General features: G+C 35.6%; 1 protein-coding gene across 3 annotated transcripts in view; it reads right to left on the bottom strand.

The window, feature by feature from the left end:
• Nucleotides 1-21,518, bottom strand: part of PIK3C3 (phosphatidylinositol 3-kinase catalytic subunit type 3) — a 131,908-nt gene that overhangs the window by 75,237 nt on the left and 35,153 nt on the right. For all 3 annotated transcript variants that reach the window (XR_004429181.1, XM_033177880.1, XM_033177881.1), the window contains 5 exons: nt 19,748-19,843; nt 16,920-16,991; nt 13,424-13,528; nt 12,687-12,779; nt 4,684-4,869 (listed from right to left, as the gene is read on the bottom strand). Coding sequence is in view for 2 of the 3 variants with exons in the window: in XM_033177880.1 (XP_033033771.1) it covers nt 4,684-4,869; nt 12,687-12,779; nt 13,424-13,528; nt 16,920-16,991; nt 19,748-19,843 (552 nt within the window). In the remaining variant the exon portion in view is untranslated. The remainder of the gene's footprint in view (nt 1-4,683; nt 4,870-12,686; nt 12,780-13,423; nt 13,529-16,919; nt 16,992-19,747; nt 19,844-21,518) is intronic.

Raw genomic sequence — 21,518 nt, forward strand, 5'->3', positions numbered from 1 at the left:
GAGTAATACATATGACTTCATCATAAATATAAATTAAATGAAAGATTATGTGGCTTATTAATTCTTATTCAAATATGTTATTGTCCGGAGTCAGGGAAACCAAGTCTCTCTACAGTGTTGTTTCTAAAACCCACTTTTTAATTGGAGCAATAAACATCTGATTTTCTATTATCATAGTTGAGATTCACGGCATCCAATAACTATACATAGAATTATATGTTGTTTCCTCAGGAAAAAAGCATTATGTAACAAAATTAAGCACTATGTTTAATGACAGGTATCCTGCTTTGGAGGTACCAGTAATTGAGTTGCACTGCCGGCCTTCATTCGGAATGCTGTGGAATCCATTGCCTGTGTGCTTTCCTAATTACAGAAAGGAGTGAACCATATACAATAAAAAAGGCTGCGGTATTAAATTCCCCAGGAAGGGGAAATTCAGTAGAAAACTTTTCTAAGTCAGTTATCATCATCTGATTTTTTGGTCATTTCATATCCTATATTCAAACTATACTTTCCTTCATTTGTATGAAAATGAATTAACTTCAACAGCAAGTAGAGTCTGTTTTCTCATTATATAGTCACATTTTGAAAAATATAAAAGTCCTCTAAGCATGAAGGACATAAGCATTGGAGTAAAACAAAGCAAATAAATAAATAAATAAATAAATAATCAGGCTTCCATCTCAGGCAATTCTGTAAATATTTCCCAAGAGCTATGAAATTTTTTCTAGATAGTGATCACCATTTTTCTCCAGAGTAAGTTAATTCTAATGCTTCAAAGTGCAAATGTGAAGTCTCATATCAAAATCATTCAGTGATTTCCCATTTCTTACTGAATTAAGAATAACTCTCCATAGAGGCATTTTCAGTTAGACATGGGTTCTGATTTTGCCTCTCAATTGCTACATATATCCCACACTCCTGTCGAAGTGACATACTTTCCATTCTTCCTGTACTTTCAATTCCCTTGCTCTTGCTCGCATTGCTTTCTCTACCTGGAATATAAACTCCAAATGTAAAAATTCTACATTTCCTTCAACTCAAATGCCACTTCTTCATTACATTCTAATATGGAATCTCTCTCCTTTTGAACTACACAGCAGTAAGAAACATGATTTACAAATTTCAAAATAATGCAAGATAAAGAATAGTCATTAAAAAAATCCTAAATAAGATATTAACAAATCAAATTCAGACAGGCATTGAGATTTATTTTACAAGTGTATGGCTGATATAACATTAGAAAATGTATCAGCATACTTACAGTAGATTGATAAAAATGAAAAACTATATGATATGAACAAGCGTCAAGAGTGTTTGATAATATATAGAAGTCATTCTTGATTTAAACACACAGAAAAAGAAAAGAACAAACAGAGACAGGGAGAAACTTTAAACATAAATGAGAGCATTTGACTGAAACCAGTAAGTAACACACGTTAGAGTGAAATACTAAAAGCATGCCCATAATGAGTAACAAGACAAAGATGAATATTGAACTACTTTTATTCACCATTATTACTTGCAGCTTTCAGCTAATGTAATGAAAAAATATACTGCTTTTCAGCTAGCATAATGCTATGCCTAGAAAATATAAGAAGCAACCAAACATCTACATCTATTAGAATAAGAAAAATCAATAAAGTGACGAGATAAAACAAATATTGTAACAGAAACAGTTTCTTTTTAACTAAGAAATGTAAATAAAAGATAAATGGGGTGGGGTATTTTACAATAGTAACAATAATATAATTGCCAGGGAATAAATCAAAATTATAAGAATGTATATGATTTTCATAAAATTGATGTGCATGAATAAAAAATCATATGCCACTGTGATGGACGATATAATGTCATAAAGGTATCAATTTTTTTATAATACGCAAGCATAATGTAATTCTACTTAAGATTCTGGTGCAGTTTTAAGAAAATGATAAAATTATTCTAAAATTCATGGAGAGAACAAATGTAAAAAAATTATAAATAAAATTGTTTAAAAAGGAAAGAGGAAAAGATTTGTCTAGTCATATATCTAAAGTATTATAAAGGAACTCATTTTTTAAAAGAATAACACAAGGGTAAAAAGAGAAGACTTACGGGGATTGTCTGCAAAATGTAAAAAGCAGGTATCTTTTGGCTCAATATTTCTAATGCAAGCAATTTTTTGAAGAATATGATTTTTAAGGCCTGGCGTGGTGGCTCACGCCTGTAATCCCAGCACTTTGGGAGGCCAAGGGGGCTGGATCACACGAGGTCAGGAGATCGACGCAATCCTGGCTAACACGGTGAAAACCCGTCTCTACTAAAAAGAAAATACAAAAACGTAGCCAGGCATGGCAGCAGGTGCCTGTAGTCCCAGCTACTTGGGAGGCTGAGGCCACAGAATGGCGTGAACCTGGGAGGCGGAGCTTTCACTGAGCCAAGATCATGCCACTGAACTCCAGCCTGGGAGACACAGCGAAGACTCTGTCTCAAACAAACAAAAAAACAAACAAACAAACAAACAAACAATAAGACTTTTAAAACATACCCACCTACCCTCCCTCACACACCTGTTCACTAAACTATAGTTACAGGAAAAGAATGGGAAAAACAGACTATAAAAGAGGCCCAACGGTTAAGTAAATTAACACAAAAATTCATGGTAAAATATCATGCTGTTATTTAGAAAGAATAAGGCAGATCTACAGTGACAGAGTTCAGAACACGCTAAAATAAAAAGGACAAAATATAGCACGCTGGCATTTAAATTCTGTTATTCCTAACAAGCCCCTTTCAACCACACCTGCGTTTATGTTAATGAGGTAGCTACTGGAAATCCCCTAAAGATGGGGGCTGGTTGAGAGAAAAGCCAGCCATGTGATTAGAGGGTGGGACTTTAAGCTCCACCCCCTCAACCTCTGGGGAACAGAGACCTGAAGACTGACTTAATCACCAACAGCCAATGATTTAATCAATCGTGCCAATGTAATGGAGCTTTCACAAAAACTCAAAAGCACAGCATTCTGAGAGCTTTTGGGCTGGTGAAGAAGAATGCACCCACATGCAAGGAGGGTGCTATACTGCAAACTCCATGGGGACAGAAGCTCCTGTACTCAGGACCTCATCCAATGTGTCATTTCAACTAGCTGTTCATCTGTATCCTTTAGGATACCCTTCATAATAAATCAATACTAGTAAGTAATGTTTCCCTGAGTTTTGTGAGTCATTCTGGCCAATTATCACACCCAAGGAGAGGGTTGTGGAAGCCCTCTTATTTGCTAAAGCCAGTAGGCCAGAAGTCAGAAGGATGTAATCTAGTAGAGGTTATGGGTTTGGGTTGGAGAGAGTAAGCAGTGTTACAGATGAAACAAGATTGGTTATAAGTTGGCAACTGCTGAAGATAGATGAATTGTATGTCAGGGTTCATTATACTATTTACTTTAGTGTTTAAATTTCACCATAATTAAATACACGCATACAATTATCAACTTTAGTATTTCATTTGCTTCTTGAAATTCAGATGCCACTAATTCAAAATGATCTCACTGTCCCCTCCCTCTTAAAAAGGTATTTGATAATAGTTGTTCTATGCAATCAACATTGCTATATATATATATATACATAGAAGCTTGAGAAGTTACTCCACATCCCATAAAGTACTGCTGGCTAGCATAAACGTTAGGTTATGTTTAAGAACATATTCACCCTATAAAAATTAAGAAAAAAATGCTGGATTAGTCTATCTCATAAAGAATTATTAAAGCCCAAAATCCAGCAATGCTTTTGTCAAAAAAAGTGTTCCTCCTTCCCTGATGGCCTTACAAGTACAGCCACGTGCCACATCACAATGCTTCAGCCAAGAGAGAACCATATATATGATAGTAATCCCATAAGATTATAATACTGTGTTTTTACTGTACCTTTTCTATGTTTAGATACACAAATACTTAGCATTGCGTTACAACTGCCTAAGCTATTTAGTATGACAACATGCTGTACAGGTTTGTAACCTAGGAGTACATAGCCTCAGTGTGTAGTAGGCTTTACCATTTAGGTTTGGGTAAGTATACTCTATGATGTCTGCACAAAGATGAAATCCCCTCAGGACACATTTCTCAGAACACTTCCCTGTCATTAACTGATGTATAACTGTATATATAAACAGCCAGCATATAGTTGGCAATCTTTGCTTTCCAAGGATCCAAAACCACCATCAGAAAATCTACATATACATATCATTGTCATCAGCTGAAAATTTAAAAGGCGAGTTTGAAGGAGAGGAAGATGACCATGCATCTCTATGCTTTAAAGGCCCCAAGGGCTTTTCAAGGCTACAATTAAATGTGGCTTGTTGTATACTGACTGATAGAGGAGATCTGAATTATTCCCTAGCTGGTGCTGCATTAAACCATTTTTCACTAGAATTCCTTCTTCCAGACAGAGCAATACAAGCTCTGCTGCCAGGTAAATGTCCTGGGAGAGACTGTTCTATCACGTAACAGATCAGGAAGTAAATTTTCATTTCACAGAGGAGTCCTTTGAGGCATATTTTAATTTTCCTTCTGAAAACACACCTAGTATATCCTCTTCCCTTCTAAAAATCTCTCTTGCGTGTGCGCACTCTCTCTCTCACTCACACATAGTCTATAATTAGGCTCTAGTTTAAAATAACCCATTGAAGTGGAATAATAAATAATGCACCTCATCATCGGCCTGTCGCAACCGGGCAACAGCATAACGCCTCACTGTTGGGTTGGTGTAATGAGAGGATAACAGCTCCAAGGAGTCCTCTACATCCATCGGCTTCCATTTTCCCAGAAGTTCCAAGGCCTGTTTGGCCTCTTGAGGTAGATCCCAATTAACACATTTCAAGAATTTTGTCAAGGCCTAAAATCAGAAAATATTTAAAAATTAGAAATAGCCTATTTCCTAGGATAGAGAAGGTGACTAGGCAGAGTTCTACTTGGTCCTAATGACAGAGCCATGGAGTCAGTGATAGACTCCTTGTATAAACACTAAAAGAAGTTATACACACGATCTTACAGAAGCACTGCAGGACAGAAAAAAAGCATGCTCCCTGTATCTTTGTATTTTCCAGGCCAAATCATTTGCGAGCACTGTGAATTTTTAAATTTGTTTTGGTTTTTCTTCATTTTGCTATTGTTAAAATACTGCAGGTCTCAAGACATGGAAATAGCTGAGGCATTTCTCACAAACTCTAAGATGCCTTAGAGAAAACCTACATTTTACAACAGAAAATACTGCAACCGCCCATTCCAGGGCAAAAAGTCCCACCACTAGCTTCACTCTCGACCACCTCCCTAGAGTATGACCACCGGCTTTCACAGACACTTAAACATGAAGACTCAAACAATGTGGAGTATGTAGGTATCTCTGTGAAGTAACTACTTTAAAAGATAGGCAATCCAACAAAACCTCAAAGCACAAGCATAAAAATGGGTAAGTACAGAAACAGCAGCAAACAGTCTATGATTCGTCTGGTTGTACATCTTTCTGGAATCTCATTCCTTTGAATAGGCAGCACATGGAAGTTTTCACAAGACTGTCAGTTAAGCCAATAGTCTTGGAGTATATCACTCATTGCACAGTAAGTGCTCTTTTAAGAAAGGTACACACTTCTTGGCCAGGTGTGGTGGCTCATGCCTGTAATCCCAGCACTTTGAGATACCCAGGCAGGAGAACTGCTTGAGGCCAGGAATTCAAGACCAGCCTGGGCAACATAGCAAGACCCCATCTCTACAAAAATAAATGAAAATAAAGAAAAGCATATACTTGCTTTCCATAAAAAGCAATGCTTATTGCTGGGTCTCAAAGGCAACACTTTCCTGGCTGAATCCAGTATGTTTTCTTCTTCTTTGTCTTCCTCTGTTGCTATTTGTTGAAAAATAGGTAACTTGAAAATTTAAGACTCCTGCTCTGCCCAACCAAAATCTTTTTATCAGTAAACTAATCAATTCCTCAAGAAAATGTCTACTTGGACAACAAAACACAATGTCTGTTAGTATGACACTAAATGAACCTTCATAGCCATCCCCTAACTTATTCTTGATTTGACTAAATTAAGAAAAAAGGCCTATGGAGATTGTCTAGTTCCATGCTTAAATCGTATATAACCTCAGCAAAGATAAATGGCTTGTCCATCACCTCAAAATGGTGCATGAGCTAGATGTAGAACCCAGGTCCACCAATTCTCAGCCCCATACTTCTTCCACCAGATGGTGCTTTGTTACCATTAAGGCGCTCCATCCCCTAGTTAGCCCCATTCCCCTTGGAGCCATTACTCTGCCAACACTAATCTCCTGAATCTATTCCAGTCCCTTTCAATTATTTCCTAGCAATATCTCCTATATCTGTCCTCAGCCTGATTTCTCATTATATCACACATCTGGAGTTGGACAGAGCCTTCTAGCTAAGAACCTAAATACCGGTTTCTCTTCTAATCATTTCATACGTACTCTCAGAGAAGCTCAAGTTGGAAGTGATCTTAGCACAAATTTCCTATTGTTAGCAGAAATACCCCACAACATGAATGCCAAAAAGAGACCCAATATTTACTTAAGTGACTCGAGGAACTAATTTCCAAAATAGCCATTATATTCATCGAAAGCTAAGCCAATTTTGTTTTGTTTTGATTTTAACTATAACGAACGAAAAGACAAAAATGTCTTCATATTGCTTTTTCCAATTGGTTAGTTTCATTCTTTGAAGAGAATGAGAGTAAATTTAGCTCCATATGATGTGGACAACCTTTCCAATATTTGAAGATAATTGCCATACTGTTACAAAGTGGTTTTGACTAGATGACAGGACACTCTAGTTTGTAAATAAACAAACAAATAACCTTGGCTTCTTTCTCAAAACATTTCATTGCTACCACTTACCACAATCCAAACCTGTTTCATTAAACTCTCATTGCCCTTCCATGCTTCAGCCCAGTTAACTTATATGTACAATGTCTCTCTAACCCTGTAACTCTTCATCAAAATAGGGTATCATCTACTCTAAAGCCGTCCTGTCAAAAACCCAAGTTTTATAGGAAGTTTTCAGCAACTTTCAGCTATTCCTTTAGAAGCTGGCTCAATTTTACTACTGTCATTTAAATGATGTTCTTCTAACTGCCAAAGTTTTTGTGGGCATTTTTATCTCTACAGCTGGAGTCGGTATTCCCCCAAGGACAGCTGTCCATTTCCTCTACACCTCCTGCACACCATTTAGTATAATGCTCCCTTTCTGTATAGAACACACATTGCCCTACTAACTTATTCCATGAATTTATTTTCCACTTCTAAAATGTATTTCTAGGTTGAATGTGGAAACAAAGCAATAGTTCTTAAACAATGACAGTGAAAGCTTTTCCATTTCACAGTACATCAGCAGTCTTAATAGAAATGTGCGGGTATGTACTTATTATAAGCAAATCCTGTAGCATGCCAATGTACTCAATTCAATAACTGAAACAATCTAAAACCTAGATTCTCAGATTTATAGACTTATTAGCAAGATTTATGGAGTATGCTGCTGCCAAAGAACATAAGGCACTGTACAAAGAATTTCACAACTTTTTAATGTTAAACGTTACAAATGTAAACAGGGAGCCAATAGAATGAAGAAGAAAACAAGGGGTCAAAGAGTAATAAGAAAGACAAAAAGTAGGAATTTGAAGACAGCAATAATAATGGCCTTTTTAAATAACCCTAGGTCTTTTAAAAATGCTTTACTGATCCATGTAGGATTAAAGAGCAATTCTCTCTCTCTCTGGAACTTCCATAGATTACTGGAGAGAACAGACTGTAGAGCCAGGGTGTTTGGGTTCCAATTATAATTCCTGGCTCCATCAATTATTACCTGACTAAATTGAAGCACATTATTTAACTTTTAAGAGACCTTTCTCGAGGATTTTTGCATCGATTTTCATCAGGGATATTGGTCTAAAATTTTCTTTTTTTGTTGTGTCTCTGCCGGGTGCTGACGAGTTGATGGGTGCAGCACACCAACATGGCACAAGTATACATATGTAACAAACCTGCATGTTATGCACATGTATCCTAGAACTTAAAGTATAATTTAAAAAAAAAAGAGAGAGACCTTTCTCATAGGCTTGCGGTGAAGATTAAGTTAATTAATATAAAATGTTTGTGACAGTATCCTATATATATAGTAAATAATTAGTTTATTATCAGTCATTATTTTTATTCTATTTCTGATGTTGACATCAAATTTTAGCTTTACTATACGTATTACTATGTTTTACTCCCTTTGATCTGAAAACCACCTGTTATCTCCTATTCTTAGAATCACAATCACGTCAGAACTGAAAATACTGTATCTCGTATATATATTTCTAATTTAAACTTCTACCAATTAAATTCTTAGAAATTTCTATTTTGCTGCTTTTCCAATGCTTTTGATTTCAAATACTCAAACATGAAAACACCTCATTCTTTTCTTCCCACCTGCCATCTATCCTTACTGATATGGTGTGGCTGTGTCCCCACCCAAATCTCATCTTCAGTTCCCACGTGTTGTGAGAGAGACCTGAAGGGAGGTAACTGAATCATGGGGGCAGGTCTTTCTCATGCTGTTCTCATGATAGTGAATAAGTCTCATGAGATCTGATGGCTATATAAGGGGGAGTTTCCTTCCACAAGCTCTCTTTGCTTGCTGCCATCCACATAAGACACGACTTGCTCCTCTTTGCCTTCCATCACGATTGTGAGGCCTCCCCAATCACATGAAATTGCAAGTCCATTAAAACTCTTTTTCTTCCCAGGCTCAGGTATCTCTTTATCAGCAGTGTGAAAACGGACTAATACAGTAAATTGGTACCAGAAGTGGGGTATGAACGCACAACGATACAAATCCATCAGGTTCAGGCCTAACCCCTGGTCATTTTCTACGAGTCAACTTACTTGTATAGCTCCTTCTCCATCCCTTGCCCTCCAAAACTGTTCTCTCAGTCAGTATATGAGCCTCCTAATTATGTCACTTTTTTCATTTTCTGCTCTGCTCCAATCTACCCTAGTTTGTACTCCTTAAAATATCACTTGTTAGGCTAGTGTGCTGACTCACATGTGTAATCCCAGCACTTTGGGAGGCCGAGGCAGGTTGATCACCTGAGGTCAAGACCAGGCTGACCAACATGGTGAAACCCCATCTCTACTAAAAAGACAAAATTAGCCGGTGCGGTGGTACATTCCTGTAATCCCAGCTACCTGGGAGGCTGAGGCAAGAGAATCACCTGAACCTGGGAGCAGGAGGTTGCAGTGAGCCGAGATCGCATCATTGCACTCCAGCCTGGGAAATGAGAGTGAAACTCTGTCTCCAAAGAAAAAAAAAAAAAGAGAGAAATAAACTATCACTTATTAATACACATTTTCCTGCTTTAGTGGCTTCCTGTTGCCAGTAAAATTGAACTCCTAAGGGTATAATTTGAGGCTCATCACAATCTGATGCCATCTTTTCTATTTCATAACCATTCACGCAAAACTCTGTCTCCTGAACCTAACAGCCTACCTTACCCATGTTTTCCTTCCCCACAAAAAAATGATCACCAAGTAAAAAATGCTATCAAAGTCTGCTCACACTTTAAGGGCAATCTTTGTTCTGTGAAACCTTCCTCATATCATAGCACACTGATCTTGTCATCCTCCACATTTCTATTATATTAATAACCTATATGTTTATTAAGACAGTGACCCTTAATCAATTACGTTATACTTCCTAGTTTTAATTATGTGTAAATATTCTTACCCCAAAACAGTTTTAATTTATTTGAATACAAGGACATGATACCTGAAACCTCATAGTCTTATATAATGCTAGGCCAAGAGGTGATAATAAATACTTGCTGAACTGAATTCATTTATCCCATGGCTCACCATCAACTTCTTGTCAGGAGACACAAATATGATCACTGTCCTCATGTCACTGTCTCAGAAACAGCCTTATAAGAACACTCAGTGCATCACTATTACCTTCACTATATGTGACTCTTTCAACTGCATTTTTTCCCCCAAGCATAATCAAAAGGCACGGAATTAATTTAAATTAGTATTTTTATAAGAAGAAAGTCCATTGTAAAAGCTATTAGGTTGGTGCAAAAGTAATTGCAGTTTTTGTCAAATAGTTTTGAAAAATTACAATATTCACATTTCAGGTTCCACAGAAATGAGTCACTTCCTATATGCTATAAACTACGAATTGGAAAATACTTCATAAATTTAAATGGTAACAAATTTAATTGAACAAAGTTATTACTATGAACTTTCTGGGTACAACATCAAGTCCTGACTAGAAGGTTTTCATCTGAAATACTTAAGACAGGTCATAAAGACAAAAAAAAGGGTAGAAAGACAAAATTTAATTAAAAAATAAAAAGTAAAACATTGTAAGAACCAATTTCCACCAATGTGTTTTCTGAGCACTGCCTTCTCTCTAGGAAAGCTTTTCAGCCCCAGGGCGCAAATGTCAAGTAACCAAAATCACAATTTCGGAGAGTCTGATGCTAAAAGAATTTCTTTCTGTAAATAAATTAATGGGTGGAGTATGAAAGAATCCGTTTTTCACAAAACCCATTTGAAATTATTACAAGGTTACAAATGTGGCTGTGTGAATAATTCCTTTGGTCACTTCAAGGCCTATATATATTTGGTTTACTCCAAAGTGACTTCTGAACACTAAAACATATTGTTCACTACTCTAGTGGTCATAAGAATCCTATAATATGTCCTGAGAATTGAAGTTTCATCACTCACCTTTCGAAAACTTGAAATCAACTAGTTAAGTGAAACTTGTCACACACTTTATATCACTTGAACATTTTATTTCTTTTGCACATATATAGAAGTAATTGAATTTCGGTGGGAAGTGACTACTTGTTTAAACAAATAATTTTTCTTGCAAACCTTTCTATCTAAAAAAGTTCTGCTCTGTAAATCTACTCCTATATGCTTCTTAAACCTATACATTCTAACAGGTTCAATTCAATATCTAGCTGTGTATTTTAGACGACACTGAGCTGCATTCAAGATGCAATTTCTGTGACCAAGGTTATTCTTCATTTAACACAGTATCATGACACTAACTCAATCTTTTAATAAAACACAAATCACAAACCTGTGTTTCTGTTGGTGAATATTTCCTTTTGTTCAGTGATTAAGAGAATCATACTCAAAGCTACAGTAAATTAAAAATTATTCTCTCATTCTTATTATGGATATAAAGGTGAACAAATATGATTCATTTACAAAGAACTTCTGAAAGCATCAATAAATGACAAAGCAGAAAAGCTGAAGAGTTAAGATGAGCTGCAACTGCATTTTTATCTTTACTTTAGAAACTAAAGAAAGGACATTTGGTTCCGAAAAACAACTTAAAATAGTAAAGACCATATCACAAGATTATAAAACATATCAATTCATTCATTCTCATATAAATACGTAACAGCTTCCTGAACAGATATTAATTTTCCTAATGCTTCTCTGCTCTTCCCTTAATGCATTTCAGGGTTCCTGCTAAGGCATGTGCATGATGTTGAAAATGTTTTCTCTATAATTCTCTTTTCTATGTCTTCACTGACTTTCTTTTTTGTAGACGCAAAATTTCTAATTTGTAGATGCAAGCATATTAAGAGGCAGCATGTATAAGCTTTGTGAGTCTGCACAGGCCCCCTAATCTTTCTTAGGCTCAAGTTTCCTCATCCATAGAACAGTTACAATAATACATACATTGTGGGGTTGTTATGGGATTTACAGAATTCCTGGTACATAGTATCTGCTTTAAAAATGCTGGCTATTATTATGATACCTTAAGAGGTACCCCTTGGCTCTCTGTTTTAAGATTTTACAGACTATTTTTAAAACTAGGAGACAAAGTTCACAATCACATGATCGTCTCACATTAAGTATGAGGAAACTAAAGCTTATACAGGCAAAGTAATTTGCCTGTAGTCAAAAAGCTTCTTAGGGGCAATAGTAAAACTCAAAACTAAGTGTCCAAAGACTTCAGGTTAGTGATGACTACTTCACCACAATTCTCTACCCAGAAACCTTATCCACTCCATAGTTTTATTACGGGAAGCAAATGTCTAGCTTTGACCTACCCATTATCCCATATGCTTACCTCTATGCTACTTCACCAGCTGAATTCCCACAACTCAAATTATATTTCTCATACTCTCTCTCTAGCCACATCTCATCTAGAATTCTGTAGTTTCGTTATTATAATAGCATACATATTTTCCTAGTCACCCAGGTTCAAAGAGGTAAGAAGAAGAGAACCAGCATTTACTCTGCACCTATTATGCATCAGATACTTTACCAGGTTACTTACCTGTATTATCTTACTTGTGAAAGAGAACTGTGTCCATTAGAATAATAAGGACACTAAGCTACCAAAGTAAGTTGCCTCATCCTACCAAACAAGCGTTAAGATGTACTTCTGGAAAATGAACCCAAGTCTCTCTGACTTCAAAACCCATTCAGACATTGCCTATGAGTCAACAAACAGGTACATGTGTCTTTGTATGCAGATTTTTATAATTTTTTTAAAAAATGGAGTATCATATACACTGCTCTGTAACTTTAAAGTGACAATAATGATTTCCATGGCATTCTCCTCATCTTGATCATTAATAACAAAGTTGGTAGATAAATTTGATATATGAAAATATTTAAGACACTCACTTTTTCTTGATTTGTAAGATAATATCTAAACTTCCAAACAAGATCTTGTTCTTCATATGTAAGTTGTTTGGTTGGCGGATAACTCACAATAATCTAAAATAGAAAAAGAAAAAGAACTAATTTTGTCAACCATACATGTCCTATATATTTCCATTTCACTTAATATTTTTCATTTATTTAAATAATTCTATACTACAATTATTATACAAACAAGGAAAATGTAAACACAGTCAAGTAGGCCTTAAATTTGCTATAATTATGTGTCCAAAATGCAGTTTAAAGGAGAAGAACAGAAAGTCATATTCCACAGGTAAATATTTAACTGGAGAGTTCATTTGATTCAACCAAAAACAAGACATAGCAAAATAACAATGTCCCCTACCAGAAAAAGGAAAAATGTGCACACAATAAATTCTTTTAAAGTCAATGCATACAACAAGGCATGTGTACACACTAAGTCCTCTCTCAGGCAATGTCTTAGGGCCAGCTTCTAAGAATACTATCTATTGCCATGAAAGTATATAGTATTTGCAGTTCTGTCTCCAGAGATAATAAATTTATGGAAAGCCCCAAATGATAACAGAACTGCTGATCTGTGAAATTATGAACATGATGCAGGATTCATCAACCTGGAGAAAATGTGCATCTAAATAATTTTTAAGTGAGATGATAGCTATCAGCTTCAACCAAAACACCCATTTAACTATTTTTAAATTAACATTTCATAATTCTCTTACATTTAACTGATCTCTTGTGGCAGCATTGGGTTTGAGATCATGGTCAGAAGGTCCACTTCTTAAACTCCGGGCAAGCTTGTGGTGTTTGCTCTCAACTAAATTCTCCTATAAATTATTTTTAAATATTGACAATGTAAACTTCACCAAAAGGAAATTTCAACAGCTATTCATAAATAGAAAAGGTACTTAGAAGCATTTAATAATATTTAATGTTTTATTCTGATACAACTTTAGCAGTCTTCTACATATCTTAAAAATATGTATCCTTCTCAAGACTGGGAAACTAAGTATGCCTTAAACTCCACTAGTCCCATAATATACACATGTCATTAAAGCTTCTTAAAACATCTTCCCTTCACTCTCCACACAATTCAAGGTTTCCATATCCTCTAACCAGTCAAATATCACCATCACTGTAAACTCTTCCCTGACAACACAGACTCAAGCATTTCTTCCTCCTATCAGCTACTAATGACCCTGTGATGTCACTATATTATCACCGCAGCAGTTATTTAAGCTATCAGTCACTGAGGGCAAGGACAATAATCACAACGCTTGAATATACACATCTGGTGCTATTTTACCCATGGACAAAATTATTAGTTTTAACCATACAGTCATTGCCTAAAACAAAATATAAATTTATATTATTTATTTCTTATTGCATGTGTGAACTATTTATGTCATATTCCTAATTTTTTTATTGGCTTTACGGTCCTCTGTCCTTCATTTTTAAGAGTTCTTTATATATCAGCCTTAATATATCTGTAATGTATGTGGTTAAGTATTTTCTCCCAGTTTGTTAACTGTCCTTTGGCTTTGTTGGTCTCTTCAGCCACGTAATTTTTAAAATTTAGTTAAATTTATCAATCATTTATTTTATTGTCTCTGGATTCTGAGTCACAGTAAAAAAGTCTTTCCCTACACTGACAGTAAAATACTAGTATGGTTTCTTTTTTGAGGTAGGATCTTGCTCTGTTGACCAAACTGCAGTACACTGGCATGATTACAGCTCACTGCAGCCTTGACCTCCTGAGTTCATGCAATCCTCCTATTTCAACCTCCCAAGTAGCTAGGACTACAGGTACGTGCCACTACCTGGCTATTTTATTTTTTGTAGAGATGGGGTCTCCCTAAGTTGCCCCAACTGGTCTAGAATTCATGGGCTCAAGCGATCCTCCTGCCTCGGTCTCTCAAAAGTGTTAAGATTACAAGCATGAGCCACCATGCTTGGCCTAGTTTCATTTCTTAACATTTACATTACAGATCCCTTTGGAGTTTATTCCTATGTATGGTATGAGGTATGGATATAATTTTAGGGTTTTTTTCCAAATTAATTCCATTCCTCAGCCTTAAGACTTAGTGAAGAAATGCCACCTTTATCATATACTAGATTTCCATACATACTTGGATGTATTTCTGGGCTTTTAATTCTGTTCAACCAGTATATTGGTGTACATATATGTGTCAGTACCACATTATTGTAATTATAGTCTGTTTTATTGTCAGATACAGCTGTATATCATCTCAGTCCCACCCAAAGTTTACATTTAAAATGTGTTTCTCCGTTTAACAAATAACTATGACTACAGGCTGAACTGAATTTCTTCATACTTAGTGTGTGCTCTGAATATCAAAAATGTAAAATATAATTTGATTTTATACTGAAAATTCAGTGCCAATTGGAGATATATTAACTGGATTCTACTATACTATGCATAGGAACTGTCAAGGTCTTTAGAATGTTCCTACCAGATCCTCAAACGGCCTTTTTTTTTTAACGTTTTATACTCTACTTTCCCCACTGCCCATCTCTTCCTTTGATATTAGGCCATCAGCCAGCCATTCCTGCTTTCATGACCTATACTTATCTCAATCATCATGTTTTCATCATCCAATGTCCCAATTTTAATCCACTTTGGTCTGATGAGGAAGGTAACTAATCTAATTAGAATTGACTAAAATTAGAACAAAAAGAGTTGGAATGATGTAAATGAACTGTAACTGCGAAAATCATGGTATCTAGTGTGCTGCTAAAAGGAGTTTGTGCCTACAAGTTTGTAATTCTAAAGTCATCTAATTAAACTTCTTTTGCATTGTATGAATTATTATCCTCATATCCCTGAGAGAAAGCTATCATCTCAAAAATTCGTTAATAAAAGAAGACATTCATACAGCCAACAGACACAAGAAAAAATGCTCATCATCACTCGCCATCAGAGAAATGCAAATCAAAACCACAATGAGATACCATCTCACACCAGTTAGAATGGCAATCATTAAAAAGTCAGGAAACAACAGGTGTTGGAGAGGATGTGGAGAAATAGGAACACTTTTACACTGTTGGTGGGATTGTAAACTAGTTCAACCATTATGGAAAACAGTATGGCAATTCCTCAAGGATCTAGAACTAGATGTATCATATGACCCAGCCATCCCACTACTGGGTATATATCCAAAGGATTATAAATCATGCTGCTATAAAGACACATGCACACGTATGTTTATTGCGGCACTATTCACAATAGCAAAGACTTGGAATTAACCCAAATGTCCATCTGTGACAGACTGGATTAAGAAAATGTGGCACATACACACCATGGAATATTATGCAGCCATAAAAAAGGATGAGTTTGCGTCCTTTGCAGGGACATGGATGCAGCTGGAAACCATCATCCTTAGCAAACTATCACAAGAACAGAAAACCCAACACCGCATGTTCTCACTCATAGGTTGGAACTGAACAATGAGATCACTTGGACTCGGGAAGGGGAACATCACACACTGGGGCCTATCATGGGGAGGGGGGAGGGGGGAGGGATTGCATTGGGAGTTATACCTGATATAAATGACAAATTGATGGGTGCTGACGAGTTGATGGGTGCAGCACACCAACATGGCACAAGTATACATATGTAACAAATCTGCATGTTATGCACATGTACCCTAGAACTTAAAGTATAATAAAAAAATAAAAAATAAAAAAAAAAAAAGGTATCCCACCATCATCCAAGCTACCATGTTCCAAATTGAATAGTTCTAGGGATACAGCAATCTTCCCTACTTTCCAACAAATGGGTCTCCCTAAAATTTTGATGCATTCATTCTAGTTATAGAATCCTCCTGTAACATGCAAATTCTCCTTCCGTATGATGACAATCTTTCAAATACCAGTTCTGTCACGTCTTCACTTCAAGATTACATCCCCCAAACCCGAAGAAAGAAAAAAAAAGGACTATACTGCCTAGCTCTTTCAGCAAATCAAATAAAATGGATGCCCAACCCTACTCTACCCTTACCTTAGTTTTAGGATGTTGATATTCCTCATAAAATTCCATCAGAAACAGAGTCTAGATGCTAAAGTGAATTTATGAATCACTTTTAGGTAACAGAGGCAGTTACATATTACTTTATTTAAAGAAAGTATATGATGTGGCTAACTCACAATTACTCTGAAGAAAAGTACTTTCATAAAACAATTCGCACAATAACTTACCATAGACATCTGGGGGTCAGGAACTTTCACTAATTCAAAACTTGTTAAAATTGGAGATGATTCATCACCGTCCTAGATTACAGAGCAATAATTTTTTTAATAAAGAAATTTAATCCAATAGGAAACAGTATATGATGTACACACCAATGTATTTTAATTCTATTTGATGAACATCATTCTTACCTCTAAAGAAATCCTTATCTTCTTCTAACAATATTATAAAATGCATATCCACTTTGTACCTCTCTTTGGTTGATTACAAGATTATTTTGAGAAAAACTCTAACAAAACTGTTACTAAAGTTTCAGAGACATGAGGTCTGGAAATTAGATTGTTTTGAGTTGTTCCTTTTCTTTTAAACTTCGTTCATATAATAACAGTGGATTTTTAAAAACGTGTTAATTTTCAAACTCAGAACAAGAAACCACAGACTATATGTAAAATATGGCACAATGGATATGTTGCACCACTTGCAAAAACTAAATGGTAATTTTTCAAGGTATCACAACTGAGATCCATTCAAAGGAACAGAATTTTAGGTGTGGGGTTAATATTATTCAAATTTATACACAGCCAGAGAATCAACAACATTGTTTCTCAAAGGTACACCTGCTCAACATAATCTAAACTTGAATAATAAAATCAATCAATCATTTTTTCAGAAATAAAGCCATCCTATTTTGTTGGTATTATCACCTTTGAAGAATGTTGGCTTTTATTTTTATCCAATGCGACAAAGGCAATTCAACATAAAAATGTCACTGCCAAATATACTGGAAAAGGGCTAAACTAATTAAGGTCAAAATTCACTTTCTCATGATTGTATATCTAGCATCAAGCTTTTCTGCCAATTTCCAAATGCTAGTATGTTTTCAGTTTTAAATATGGGCAACAAATTCAGGAGAGACTGAAAGCAGGGAAGCACTGTGACTTTACTTCAGTTCAGTAATTGAGTCTTAGAGAAAACCACAAATTCCCACAGCCGTTGTTTAACAGGCTTGTTCTCAGTCACAACACCAGAAAACACATTTATCAGCCCAACTGTGACAAGTAATCTTCACTAAGGCTATCTGTCACAAAAGACAGGTGACAACAAAGTCTATTTCCATTAGATTCAATACACTGGCCCAGCAATCTTTACACTAAGTGGAAATACGACAGGGTGAGTAGACGGGCATTAATTTATGAGCAATTTTCAGGAAGTGGTAGAAAGGGGTCAAGAACCTTTTCAAAAATACTTGAAATTCTTCTAATTTCTATTCTGTTATTATTTCATCTGCTATCAAAGCTGTCTTTCAAAGGATCCTTCACATCTACAATGTTTCAAAGTACTTTCTCCATTAGCATGTTTTTCCAGTACAACTCTATGTGGGCAGAAAATACTGCTTTTAATGAAATGACATATAGTATAAAATATAAAATACGATTTTATTAAAATGCACTGGTGACAGAACAGTTTCACTCACATTTCCCTTTTTTGATCTATTTTTTTCTAATAAATTAATAAACAGTGTTAAATAATCTATCCAAGGAGTACCATTTATAAAATAAAAGGCAGAAACAAGTTAACACTTCCTAGTCTTTCACTAACATGGAAGGGGTATAAGTTAAAGACAAAAATATGAACAGTAACTTGAAAAAAGATCATAAATAAACGGTAAAAATGCAAAACTTCATTATGAAAACCTTTCCAACAGTAATTTATAAAAGTATATATATTTTAAAAATCACTTGTGACAGCTTTAATAAACAACAATAATATGTAAATTTAATTTAAAAGGACTGCTTCTAATGAACAAATACACTGCATATCAGCTTGGTCTTATGCTAGAAGAAATATTAATCTATTAATCTACTATTATGCCATGTATCAAAAGTCTGTCATCATTTACGCTGATTTAACATTTGTCGACTATTAACACAAGAACAGAAGACATTTGATGTGGTTTCAAACTATGTATACTTTTTAAAATTTTTTTATATTTATTTTAAATAAAGATGAAGTCTCGCCATGTTGCCCAGGCGGGTCTCAAACTCCTGGGCTCTAGTAATCTTCCCACACAGTCAACCACAGTGCTGGGATTACAGGCATGAGCCACCATACCTGGCCTGCATACAATTATTTTCTGTAGTACTTAAATATATATTATTTCTCAATTATATATTTTGAGTATATATTTCTGTAGTACTCAAATGAAGCACCTTCTACAAAAATATAAGGAAGAAACTTTCAAGTAGGTATATACTAAACACAGAACTACTTTCTGTAGCATAATGGGCAGAACAAAGCAAATCTATAACTGCATATTCGTTATTACCCAGCCTGATGGTAAAATTGTTGCCTTAATTTTGCATCTGCTGTACAAATAAATGAACATTTCTGAAGTATTTCATAAGTATACGTTAGTGAGGGCCACATACAGACATTACACATACACTCCAATAACAAACTGACTCTTAACTTTCAATAAATAGCCTACCTCTTAGAAATATAATTTCCCCCTTTCATTTTTTCAATAAATAATATTAGTAAATAAAGTCATTACTTAGTGTCCTACTTGCCAATTTGCAGAACAATTAATCACAAAGTTTTTAATCACTTGCATACTTATTGAATTCTGTAACCCAGAACTGCATTACATGAGTGATCGGCTTTTGTAATCTTGTTGTAGTTATATGATTTGATTTGTGTATACATAAACAGCTGCTGCTGACAGCTGTCTGATGCTACCCTGCAACCAAGTAATTCATCCCAGCAGGAACAACAGTAATACTTTTTAATATTTCCTCTCCCCTCTAGAGACCAAAAACAGTTCCAAGGCAAATACCTTTTCATAGTAAACAATACCATATTCCTTATCATCACACTTGACACATCGAAACTCAACCATCAGGTACATGAAATTAGAACTTCGTTTTTCACTCTGAAAAAGAAAAAAATGATTTTCATGAAAAATGATTATTTTCAACATTCTCTTAAAGGATCAGTATGCATCATTTTTCCCAATTCAGTAACACACATATCTATCAAATACAAGTCAAAACATAACACATTTTTATTGTATTATATACATGTAGTGTGTTTTACACAGCACTATTATTTTATTACAGACAGCACTACTGTTTATTCAGTGGTGTCTACCATGCACTAATAACTGCTTTCTCAAATTGAACATTTTTGGTGTATTCAGTAGTTTGCGTTTATAATCTTGAAGGTATTTTGCACACATGTTCATGACAACTATTTTATTTCAAAAATAAAAAGAATGGTTTGTCCTTCTAACAACTGTAAGCTAAGTTCACCCTTAACCTATATGACTAAAATACAGAAATCAATATATGTAACAAAAATCAAAAATAACAAAAGTGTGCAACCTAACAAAAGAGGCCATTTGAGTTTACCAAGTATAGCCTTTACAAGCTTCTCACAATTTATAAACGGTCTTAAAATGATTTGTCACTTGTAAATTTTTATCCACACTTTAAATATACTGCGAAATAATTACTTCTTGTTCCAATATAAAAAAAATATTTATATAATTGTGTCCCCTTTAAAATAAAAAAGCAAACATGGTCACATGTCACTTACCAACAGGTACACATTCTGAGAAATGTATCATTAGGCAGTTTAGTCGTGTGAACATCATGAAGTGTAAACACACAAATCTATATGGTATAGCCTACTGCACACCTAGGTTATATGGTATAGCCTATTACCCCTAGGCTACAAACTTGTCACTTCAGGTTAATTCAGGTTACTGTACTGAATACTGTGGGCAACTGTAACACAACAGTTAAGCACCTGTGTGTCTAAACATACCTAAAAGAGAAAAGGTACAGTAAAAATAAAGTACTATAATCTTATGGAACCACCACTGTACATGTGATCTGTGGTTGAACGAAATGACGTGATGAGGCACATGACTGTATTAGGGTGATGATGAAGTGAAAATACAATGAAGTCTAAAGGGGTAATTAGCCTTGACCCAAAACACCTGTATAAATGGTTTTAGATCTAATATGTAAAATCACCAGGCATGGTGGCTCACACCTGTAATCCTAGCACTTTGGGAGGCAGAGGTGGGAGGACTGCTTGAAGCCAGGAGTTTGAGACTATCCTGGGCAACAGAGCCAGACTCTACAAAAAATTCTGAGACTATCCTGGGCAATAGAGCTAGACTCTACAAAAAACTTTAAGAATATTCACTTTGGGAGGCCGAGTCGGGTGGATCACGAGGTCAGGAGATCGAGACCATCCTGGCTAACACGGTGAAACCCCGTCTCTACTAAAAAATACAAAAAACTAGCGGGCGAGGTGGTGGGCGCCTGTAGTCCCAGCTGCTCGGGAGCTGAGGCAGGAGAATGGCGTGAACCCGGGAGGCGGAGCTTGCAGTGAGCCGAGATCCGGCCACAGCACTCCAGCCTGGGCGACAGAGCGAGACTCCGTCTCAAAAAAAAAAAAAAAAAAAAAAAAAAAAAAAAAAAAAAAAAAAAAAAGAATATTAGCCAGGCCTGTAGTCCTAGCAACTTGTGAAGCTGAGGCAGGAGGACTGCCTGAGTCCAGAAGTTTGAGGCTGCACTGGGCATACCAGGGCAATC

The sequence above is a fragment of the Trachypithecus francoisi genome, unplaced genomic scaffold (assembly GCF_009764315.1).
Source record: "Trachypithecus francoisi isolate TF-2019V2 unplaced genomic scaffold, Tfra_2.0 Lachesis_group19, whole genome shotgun sequence".
Lineage (NCBI taxonomy): Eukaryota > Metazoa > Chordata > Mammalia > Primates > Cercopithecidae > Trachypithecus > Trachypithecus francoisi.